This window comes from Elephas maximus, chromosome 3 (assembly GCF_024166365.1).
Source record: "Elephas maximus indicus isolate mEleMax1 chromosome 3, mEleMax1 primary haplotype, whole genome shotgun sequence".
In the NCBI taxonomy this organism is placed as follows: domain Eukaryota; kingdom Metazoa; phylum Chordata; class Mammalia; order Proboscidea; family Elephantidae; genus Elephas; species Elephas maximus.
The window spans coordinates 38,322,177-38,333,697 of NC_064821.1; the positions used below are offsets into that span (position 1 = coordinate 38,322,177).

The 11,521-nt window shown below is 46.2% G+C and overlaps 1 protein-coding gene across 6 annotated transcripts in view; it reads left to right on the top strand.

Moving 5' to 3' along the window:
• PGPEP1 (pyroglutamyl-peptidase I) overlaps nucleotides 1–11,171 on the top strand; it is a 42,130-nt gene extending 30,959 nt beyond the window's left edge. For 5 of the 6 annotated variants that reach the window (XM_049877441.1, XM_049877437.1, XM_049877440.1 and 2 more), the window contains 3 exons: nucleotides 4,008–4,124; nucleotides 6,178–6,410; nucleotides 8,850–11,171. In XM_049877441.1, the coding sequence (XP_049733398.1) occupies nucleotides 6,205–6,410; nucleotides 8,850–9,042 (399 nt within the window). In that variant the 5' untranslated portion in view covers nucleotides 4,008–4,124; nucleotides 6,178–6,204 and the 3' untranslated portion in view covers nucleotides 9,043–11,171. The remainder of the gene's footprint in view (nucleotides 1–4,007; nucleotides 4,125–6,177; nucleotides 6,411–8,849) is intronic. The other variant, XM_049877439.1, reaches the window with a different exon arrangement.
• Nucleotides 11,172–11,521: the final 350 nt, after the last annotated feature.

Consider the following 11,521-nt stretch of genomic DNA (forward strand, 5'->3'; position numbering starts at 1 on the left):
AAATCTGTCTTGGAAGAAGTACAACCAGAATGCTCCTTAGAAGCAAGGATGGCGAGACCGTGTCTTACATACTTTGGACATGTTGTCAGGAGGGATCAGTCCCTGGAGAAGGACATCGTGCTTGGCAAAGTACAGGGTCAGCGGAAAAGAGGAAGACCCTCAACGAGGTGGATTGACACAGTGGCTGCAACAATGAGCTCAAGCATAACAACGGTTGTAAGGATGGCACAGGACCGGTGTTTTGTTCTGTTGTGCATAGGGTCGCTATGAGTCGGAACTGACTCGATGGCGCCTAACAACTACAATAACAACAGGGCAAACATTGTAAAATTATGGTTAATTATGTATTTAATAATATGATTTAGCAAAAAAATACGTAGCTAACATATCAAGCTCTGACTTCATGGATATTGTGATTTGGATTGAGGCTAAATTTATTTCAGTGAAAAAAATCAAGTGAGTGCGTTTAAGGAAAATATTAGGCGCATGTCAGCACTGTTGGGGAAATGGAGCCGTACGTGGGCTTGTCTAGCTCTGGGCTTAGAGGAGGCCATTTCCTGCCTTCCGGCTTGTAACTTCCTGTAAAACTGGCATTTCTTAAAAGTGAAAGGTTTGTCCTTTTCTCCCACAAGTCCGGGATCCTGAGGAAGGAACAGGATTAGTTATTTAAGAAGACCATGAAAAGCCTTCAAACATAGGCTTTGTCTCCTGTCTGGCCTGTTGCGAGTGTGAAATTCCTGGCTAGGGCAGAAATCGCCCCAGGGGGTGGCAAATTGTAGGTGGGGCATTGGAGTGGGTGTTTACTCTAGATTTTAGATTTCCCATCAGGATTAGGTAAAAAGGCAGGGAAAGGAATTCCAGAAAGTTCTGGAGGATTTAAAATAGGAATCTGGACAGTTTTGAAGGGGGATTGGCAGAATCAAACTCTGAATCTACAACGGTCAGAGGCTGGGACGTGGGAAACAGCACGGGGCGTGGGGAACAGCATAGGGCACAGAGAGCAGCATGGGACATGGGGAACAGTGTGGGGGACAGCGTGCGGCATGGGGGACAGTGGGGAAAAACGTGGCTGCAAGGACCAGCACAGGGCAGGGAACAGGGCGAGATGTTGGAAACAGCCTGAGGTGTGGGAAACACAGAGGAGTATGGGGCGTAGCTGGGGCACAGGGAACAGTGTGGAGCATGGGGAACAGCCTGAGGTGCGGGGAACAGCATTGGATGCAGGGACAGTGTGGAATGTGGGAAGCAGTCTGCTCAAGCCCCACACACAGCGGGTAGGAGCCTAGAGGAAGCCATTCATCCCCCTCTTAACAGGCTCCTGAGGCCCCTGTCATTGACCCAAGGGCAGATTTCTTGAGTATCTGTGCTCTGGGAACCATCCCAAAATAAGGTGGTTAGTACAAACTGGTGTAGTGGTTAAGAGCTTGGCTGCTAACCAAACGGTTGGCAGTTCAAATCCACCAGCTGCTCCTTGGAAACCCTATAGGGCAGTTCTACCCTGTCCTATAGGGTCACTATAAGTTGGAACCAACATCAACAGTACAAACCGGGGAACCCTGACAGTTGTTAAACGTTGGGCTGCTCACCGTAAGGTTGGCAGTTGGAATCCACCAGCCACTCCTTGGAAATCCGGTGGGGCAGTTCTGCTTTGTTCTGTAGGGTCCCTATGAGTTTAGTACAAACTACAGTTTCCTGCTGTTCTTGATACAGGCCTCCCTCCAGATTTAAAAAGACAGCACCTTGTGTTCATTTAGGGAAACAACAGAAAAGAAGCTGCTCTGTGCTGATGTGGGACAATGGGTTGCTTCATTTTAATTTTGTCCGGCAGCCTGGTTTTTGAAGAAGGTGTCCCCCGAGGTGCTACTTTGGGGGTTTATCTGCCCCAGGCTTTCCTCTAAACTGGGAGCTGGGTCTAGAGCTGGGCCCAGCAAACTTTTCCTGCAAAAGATCAGATAGTAAGTATTTTTGGCTTTGTGGGCAATATGGTCTCTGTCCCAGTGACTCAACTCTGCTGTTATAGTGCAGAAGCACCATAAGCCACTTGCCATCGAGTTGACCCTGACTCATGGTGACCCCATGTGTGTCAGAGTAGAACTATGCTCCATAACGTTTTCACTGGCTGCTTTTTTGGAAGTAGATCACCAGGCCTTTCTTGCAAAGTGCCTCTGAGTGGACTTGAACCTCCAGCCTTCCAATTAGCAGCTGAGTGCTTTAACTATTCCATCACCCAGGGGCTCCATTATGTTGTTATTAGTAGCCGTCAAGTCAGTTCTGACTCATGGCAACTCTACATGTGACAGAGTAGAACTGCCCCATAGGGTTTTCTTGGCTCTAATCTTAATAGAAGCAAGTCTCTAGGCCTCTCTTCTGCAGAGCTGCTGGTTGGGTTCGAATCAGCAACCTTTAGGTTAGCAGTCAAGCACAAATTTTTTGTGCCACCTGGGGACCTCCATGAACCAAAAAAAACCAAACCCACTGCCGTCGAGTCGATTCCAACTCATAGCGACCCTATAGGACAGAGTAGAACTGCCCCACAGACTTTCCAAGGAGCACCTAGGCGGATTTGAACTGCCGACCTCTTGGTTAGCAGCCGTAGCACCTAACCACTACGCCACCAGGGTTTCCGGGAGATGTACATAAATTGATGGGCATGGCTGTGTGCCAATAAAACTGTTTCTGAGTGCTGAAAGTTAAATTTTATACAATTTTCACCTGTCATGAAATATTCTTCTTTTGATTTTTTTTTAACCATTGAAAAGTATAAAAACTGTGGAAACAACTCATGTGTCCGTCAACAGATAAATGGAAAAACACAGTGTGGTCCATCCATACAATGAATATGACTCAGCCTAAAAATGAATGAAGCACTGATACAGGCTGTAATGTGGATGAGCCGCGAAAACATTCCGCTGGGTGAGAGGCCAGGCACGCTTATATGAAACACCCAGTATAGGCAGATGCATAGAGACCAAAGCTTGTTCATGGTTTCCAGGGCAGGAACCCTTTGCCATCGAGTCGATTCCGACTCATAGCCACCATATAGGACAGGGTAGAACCGCCCCATAGGGTTTCTAAGGAGTGGCTGGTGGTTTCAAACTGCCAACCTTTTGGTTAGAGGTTAGCAGCCACAGCTTTTAGCTGTTGCATGTAGGAGGGTGGGGGGAAAAGGTGAGTCATTGCTTAGGTGGCATGAGTTTTTTTTTTTTTTTTTAAGGGTGATGAAAAAAAAAAAATTTAGAAACCAGTAGCGGTCATGATTGCATCTCATGGTGGCCAACCATGGTCAGTATCACTAAATTGTACGTGTGAAAATGGTTAAAATGGCAATTTTTTTTAGCGAGAATAGATTATTTTCTCCGTACAATGCCATCACAGTTTTTCTTTAGTACATTTCTGTTTTTGTTTGAGAAATCTTGTGGGTTTTTTGATATTCTCTTTTGATTTTAACTGTGGTAAAGATAACATACTGACGCGTGTCGCAATGTGGATAAACCTTGAAAACACCATGCTAAGCTGAGTAAGCCAGTTGCCAAAGGACAGATACCGTATGATGTCGCTTATATGAAATAAGCAAATATGTAAAAACTACAGGGGTGGGAGGGAGGGAGAGGGGGAGTCTTTGCTTAGGGGAAAGTGTTATGTTAATAGTTAGTAGTTATAATGTGCTAAGCATTGTGGAACCCTTAGTGTAAATTAGCTCATTTAATTCTTATAACAACCCTGTGAGGTGAGTATTTTTCTCTCCCCATTTATAAATGAGGAAACTGAGGCTCAGAGAGGTTAAGAGACTTGGCCGAGGTCACGCAGCCGGTGAGTTAGCAGAGCCAGGTTTAAACCCCGGGAGGCCAAAGTCTTGGCAGAGTTAGAGGTAAGTGGGTCCTCCTGGCTCTGCAGAAAGAGTTGGGAGCCCACCAGGGCTCTGAGGAGGGACTGGTTTGTCCATAGGGAGCGTGTTATCCCCACAGCCTGACCTAGCGCCATGGTGCTCCCTCCTTCTTTGCTTCCAGGAGCTGGAGAAGCTGGGCCTTGGTGACAGTGTGGACCTGCACGTGTACGAGATTCCGGTCGAGTACAAGACGGTGCAGAGGCTCATCCCTGCCTTGTGGGAGAAGCACAGTCCACAGGTGAGTGGGCAAGCCCTTCCTCTTCAGGACTTGCAGGCACCACCCACATGTAGATGGTTTATGTGGCTTTGTTCTGCTCTGATCACATGGCCAGTGCCACGGCCTTATCCCCCAAAGGGCCACACTGTTAAGAGGTGAGACTTCATGCCTGGGACTTCACAGAGCCTGGTTCTGTCTCTCTGGAGTTCTGTGTCAGTCAATTATAAGCAACAGTAAAAACACACCTCAACCCAGTTTGGGCACAATATCAGCCTCAGGTGTGGCTTGATCTAGGTGTTTACCCAGCATTATCAGTATTTTCTGTCTCTTCACCATGTCAGCTTTAGGTATGGCTTGATCCAAGTACTCACCCAACGTTATCGGCATTTTCTCTTTCTTCTTTTTGCACTCTCCTCCTCTCTCTTCTTTCTGTCTCTGTCTTTCTCTGTCCCTGCAAAGACCTTTTTTCCAATTAAGGTCACACTCACAGGTTCTGGGTGTTAGGACTTGGACATGTTGTTTTTGGGGACACCATTTAGCCCACTATATCACAGCTGCTATTTTGTTTTAACATTCACCAGAGTTTCATTTATTGAGCACCTGCTATGTGCCAGACACAGGCCAGATGCTAGGACCCATCAGTGAATGATACAGACCAGCTCTCAGCAACCGGAGGTGGGTTCTCAAGCAGTACTGTCCAACAAATGTCCTACATGAGCCGCATATGGCATTTTCATTCCCTAGAAGCCATGTGACTTAGTTTCCTCAGACGTCTGTAATGAAATACCTCAAAGTGGATGGCTTAGTAGAACACAATTCGTTGTCTCACAGTTCTGGAGGCTGGGAGTCCAAGATCAGGGTGTCAGCCTTGTTGATTCCTTTTCGGCCTCTGAGGGAGATTCTGTTCCATGCCTCTCTCCTAGCATCTGGTGGCTCCCAGCAATCTGTGACTTTTGGCTACAGTGTCACATGGTATCCTTCCTCTGCCTCCCTGTATCTGTGTCTCTTCTCCTCTTATACGAAGCCACCAATCATAGGATTAGGACCCACCCTACTCTGATATTATGTCCTGCAAACTTAACTGATAACATCTTCAAAGACTTATTTTCAAACAAGGTCACATTCTCAGGTACAGGGGTTAGAACTTCAACATAAATTTGGGGGGGACTTATTCAATTCATAACACCACATTAAAAACATCTTAAAAGAAATCGGTGAAGTTAATTTTAATACTACATTGCATTTAATCCTGTATATCTAAAATATTATAATTTCATTATGAAATCAGTGTAAAACAATTCTTAATGAGATATTTTACATTCTTTTTTCTTTGAAATCCAGTGTGTTTTATACTGACCACACGTCTCAATTTGGACCAGCCATATTTCAAGTGCTTCTAGCCATGTGTGCCCAGTGGCTGCCATATGGGTCAGCCTGCTTGTTATACACATTTTACATGTTCATATATTTTTTTACCGTGCTCCTCCTCTGTATAAGCATACCCACAAATAATTAGTAGTTGGATTTAAGCTACATTCAAAGTTGTATCTTGCTTTTTATAATTATTTCATTATGAGCATTTTCCTAGGCCATTAAAAATTCTCCCTACACATTAATGACTGGGTAATTTTTAGTATTTAATTTAGCCTTTCCTCCCCTACTGGGCATTTTAGTTGTTCCATGTTTTTTCTCAATTTTATAAATAACACGGAAGTGACCATCTTTCTACATCTGATTATTTATAGGCTAGATTCCTAGAACTGCCTTGGGCGTTTTAACAGCTATGTAGTAGTTAATAATGTACTTAACCAACCTCCAGTGGGTGGTTAAGTAGATTGTTTCTAGTATTGGATTATAATAGCAAAGAAAGCTGCAGTGAACATCCTTGCATGTTTCACATTCTTGCATGTTTTGCTTGGCATACCATTCTGCAAGAGTGACTGCAGGGTCTTTCCAGCAAGAGGTCAGAAACAGTGTAACTCTAAGCAGAGTCCAGTGAGAATGCTGCCCTCTCCTTGGCCTGGGGGTGTCCTATGCAGGGCAACTGTGTTAAGCTCTGCCCCTCTGTCTGCAGCTGGTGGTACATGTGGGGGTGTCAGGCATGGCAACCACAGTCACACTGGAGAAGTGTGGGCACAACAAGGGCTACAAGGGGCTGGACAACTGTCGCTTCTGTCCTGGCTCTCAGTGCTGCGTGGAGGACGGGCCTGAAAGCATTGACTCCATCATCGACATGGACGCTGTGTGCAAGAGAGTCACTACACTGGGCCTGGATGTCTCAGTGACCATCTCACAGGATGCTGGGAGGTAGGACCATGGGGCCCTGTGGGGCGGGTATGAGCTTTTGTTTCCCCTCTCCACCAGCTGAGCCTGGTGTCAATTGAGCCAAGTATGTTAACTTTGGTCTCTTTGGGCCAAGCACTCACTATATATAAGGCATAGAGCCAGGTATATATAAATAGCAGATCCCACTGATTCTGCTTCCAGAACTCATCCTGGATCCACCCATTTCCTCCATCTTCATGGCTCCCACCCAGGCCCCCATCACGGCCCCAGCTTCCTCCCTAGTTCTGTTTCCTACCTCCTTTACCATGACCCTTATGGTAGTTCTCCCCACAGTAGAGTCTTTTATAAATCTAAATCAGATGATATTCCGTTATTGCTTAAACCCTTCTACAGCTTCCCACTGCACCTAGAAAAAAATGCCAACCCCTCCCTGAGGTCCAGGAGTCCCTGGGTGGTGCAAACAGTCCAGCGCTCAACTACCAGCCAAAAGATTGGTAGTTCGTACCTACCCAGAGCTGCTTTGGAAGAAAGGCCTGGCAATTTTCTTCCAAAAGGTCACAGCCTTGAAAACCCTATGGAGTACAGTTCTACTCTGAACACATGGTGTCACCATGAGTCGGAATCAACTTGATGGCAGCTGGTTTGGTTTTTTTCCCTGAGGGCCACAAAGCTCTGTACATTCCAGCCCCTTCCCACCTCTCCACCCTTATCAGCCTCCACTGTCCCCTTACCCACCTCATTCCAGACACACAAACCAACCTCCCTCCTGTTCTCAAACATACCAAGGTCACTCTAGCCTCAGGATGTTTGCACATGCTGTTCCATCCGCCTAGAACTCATCTCCCTCTGATAACCTCTTTCAGCTCTCAGCTCCAACATCCATCATATCTTTGGGGAAGCTCCCCAAACCCCTAGACTCAATTTTTTTCTCTCTGTTCCCCACTCTCCCAGCACCAGGGATTGCAGCTTCTCCTCACTCAATGCACTTGTCTAGCCCAAGGGTGAATTCATTTGACTGACTGGGTGAATGACTGCATTTACCATGTATCACTTTTTAAAATTAATTTTTAATTACACAGATAATTCTGGACTATATTCTCATACAGCTCATTGTGAAAAATTCCCTTTGCCCTCTCTCCTTCCCCATAATCTGGGAACCCTCTTTCTCCCCTATTTATATGTAGAAACGTGGCATGCTGGCTTAGAATTTTATCTTCTTTTCCTTTGTTTTTACATGGGTGGGGTTATATGGTATACATTATCCTGAGAGTTCCGTTTTACTCTGTTTTCACTTGTGAGAACTCCACATGGGTTTTGGAGAGTTCTCTGTATTCCCCTGGATCGACTATATTTGGTGTAGACGGCTGCGTAATATTCTGTCATATGGATAAAACAAAGTATATTCAGCCACTCCCCTGTTCATAAACATTTAAATTGTCCTGTTTTTCTGCTTTATACATAACGCTGCAGTGAACATCTTTGTGCATGCTTCCTTGTGCCTGTGTGCAAACACTTGCCGGGGATAGATTTTAAAAACTGGAAATGTTGTTAGTTGCAGTCAACTCGATTCCAACACATGGCCACCCCATGTATTACAGAATAAAATTACTCCATATGGTTTTCTTAGCTGTAATCTTCTTTTTATAGATATAATTTTTTTTTCTTTTTGGCGAAAATACACACAGCAAAACATACGACATCTCAAAAGCTTCTACATGTGCAGTTCAGTGACACTGATTACATTCTTTACATTCTCGGTCTTTTTCTAAATTATTCTACCACCATCAAGATAAACTCACCATCCCCTAAGCTTTGCATCCAACCTTTAGAGTTGCTGTTGTCAGTTTCATCCCGTATACATAGTTCTTTAAAAGAGCACAGTACTCAAGGTAAACATTCTGTATTGATTAAACTAAGCTATCTTTTAGTTTAAAAATAACTTCGGAGGATCATTTAGGTTTAAAGTTCAAGGTTTAAAGATTATTTCAAGGCAATAGTTTCGGGAGCCATCCAGCCTCACTGGTTCCAGAAAGTCTGGATTCCAGGAGGTTGGCTGTAATCTTAACAGAAGTAGATCACCAGGTTTTTTTTCCTGTAGTACCACCGTGTGGGTTCTAACTGCCAACCTTTAGGTTAGCAGTTGAATACAAACCGTTTGCGCCCCCTAGGGACCTTAAAACTGGAAATACCAGGTCACTAAGTCTGCACCTTTGTAATTTTACTAGACTGTCAAATTGCCTTTCTCAGGAGAAGCAGGCAGTGTCTCGGACTGCCCATTTCTACACATGTGCCCAGGCACTTGGTATTATGAGGTTTTTTTTATCTTTGCAATATTCTGTCTCATAGACTTCTGGTGAGGTTAGGGGTCTTCCTGCAGGTTTGGGTAGATTCTGGCCCATGCATGTATTGACTCTGACCCTGTTTTGGTCTCTCTCCTGCCCCCTACACCCCACGGCTCAGGTACCTCTGCGACTTCACCTACTACACTTCTCTATACCAGAGCCACGGCCGATCTGCTTTTGTCCACGTGCCACCGCTGGGTAAGCCATACAATGCGGACCAGCTGGGCCGAGCGCTGCAGGCCATCATTGAGGAAATGCTCGATGTCCTGGAACAGTCAGAAGGCAAAATCAGCTGTCGCCACAAACACTGAGGGCCACTCGACCTCCCCTCTGGGCACCCCAGGAGGGATGCCTGCCCTCCGGGGCCTGGCCAGGAAGGACAAGCTGTCAGCCGGGGATCCAATTTCAAAGAAGCATTTTGATTCACACACCTCCTTCTTTCTTTTTCTCCAAGAAAGTTACAGCCGATTTGAAGATTTGAAGAAGCAGGCGGCTGAAGATTTTTCTTCTGTTCCTTTTGTTTTTGCTGTGGCTGAGGGAGGGGCAGGCAGGCCCTGAATTCCACGGGGAGTCCTAAACAAAGCGAATCTATGGTGGGCCTGAGGCTGGGGCCTCTTATTCTAGGCCTGTGGGCAAAGGGGTTCCAGAACTCTCCATCTGCACCTGGTTTTCCTGAAATGTCAAAGCCTCCTGAGGACCTTTCTCCTGATCCATGTTCCAGCAGGGGCCACCCTGGGATATGGTCTGATACTTTTCTTCTTTCTTATTCTCTTTTTTAAAACAATAGTGCTAGTTTGGAGCACTGAGTAATTTATATTCCCTTTGGTTTAAAACTCAGACTTTAGCCAACAACAAAAGTGTCTTTTCTGTGTCCTGGGTTGTGGCCCCTTTGCCTCCCACCCCGAAGCCTGGACTTAAGACTCGTGTCTTTGTTTGGGGTTGGTGTTGGGTCTCCTGGCTTTGTGGTGAGGCAGCCGCCCCAGGTGTGGCCATGGGGCTCTCAGCTGACCCTGTGGACACTCAGGCTGCCCCCATGGGGCCTCCAGAGCAGGCCACCAGTGAGAAAGCATTTCAATGTATGAGTGACTTATTATTTTAATACGTAAAAGATTCGTAGCAGCTGCGAAACTGCCTCACAGCTGGCCTGGATTTTCGAAGCCTTGGAGCTGGGGGAAGAGGGTCTCGCTTGCCATAAGGAGGGGCTTGGAACAGGGGCTGGGGCCAGAGCTTACTGAGCTCCCTGTGTGCTGGTGTGTTTGAGCAGGAGGAAGGCTGGGCGGGGAGCATGCTTTTTTGTTGTGGTTTTTGGAGACTTGCCATGGCCTCTGGAGTAAATTTTTATCTTGCTCCCTGGTGACTTTGAACTTCCCGACCAGGGTCAAGGGTGATGTCACGCAGCAGGAGGCTCAACCCAGCCCCAGGCCTTGGCCCCCTTTAGCGAGAGAAGGCAGCGACAGCAACAACATGAATCCTGTTTCGTAAAGCACACGTTTGGCAAACATTTTTCAATTTTTTTGGAGAAAATGTGTTTTTGCTGTTTCCCTTGATCCTGCATCATGCTGGAATCTGACTCCATTTTGGATTATATTTGTGTTTCCCAGCACCCAGTTCTTTTTAAAATAACCGAGATTTTTGTTTCGTTTTGTTTTGGTAAAGATTCACCTTCCTTCCCTCCCCTTCCGAGACCAGAGCCGTTCCTGCCTCAGCTAAAACGCTGAGTCATTTGGGAATCAGAGTTGATGGGTTTCTGTTAGATGCATTTTCTTAGTCCTGGGCTTCCTGTGGCCGGGGAGGTGGGTGCAGGTGGGTGATTTAAGGTTAGTGCTTGGCGGTGTTTGTGGATTGCGGACCACAGGTGCAATGATGAGGACTCTGCTTTCCCCCTCTGCCAGAAACTCCCCTTCCCTGTCCCAAATGTGTTTGCTGTCCCCTGGAAAAAAACATCTGCTCGGCCACCTTCTGTGAGCAGAAGTTGTGACTATTTGAATGTTGGGTACTTGAGGCCTGGGGATCCCCCAGAGGCCTTGTTTGGAACAGTTTCAGGGTCTAACTCTATTCTCCAAGGGTCTGACCGTGGAGGCTCTGGGGAGGAAATGGGGCAGGACGGTTCACAAAGGGAGAACTGAGGGTGATCCAGATCCAGGTTTGGGTGGGCACCCAATGAAACCCAGACACACCATCCCCAAACTCCTTGTTTTCATCTTCTGTCCTCATTTCGCCTCCCAGTCTGTCTTTGAAGCACTCTGTACTTTAGCTCCTAGGAGATATGACTTATTGTCTGATCATTGCTGAGTGTGCGTGTGTCATTTTTGTGTTCTTCCAGTGGTTGAACATTTCCCCTCTGAGTCAAGCCAGAATCTTGTCCTTGTTAATTACACGGAAGCATTTGGCTCACTTTTATTTAATTTGATGTCCATTAAACATTGCACTTGTTCACTGCCAGCTTTTTTATTTCCTGTTTAATTATTTTTTAAATCTTTTCCTTTTGGTCGAACTCATCTGTTCACCCCACGGCGTGTCTGTCTGCATTTGTTGGGTCTTGGCCTAAAATATTCCTGTGTGGAAAGGGGAGACCAAGTCACACTCCTTTTCCTCTCTCATTTTCAAAGTCTCATTCTCAGGGGTTACCCCAAGTCGGGGTAGAAGGGTGGATTCATGAAGTAGATGGAGCTTGGCAGGTGTGGAGGAGGAGTTGCTGGAGGAAGTGGGTGGTGAGTGGTAATGGTGGAAAGGTAAGATGAAGGATGTTGAGAGAAGGCTGGTGAATGAGGTGAGAGATTTTCAGGCATC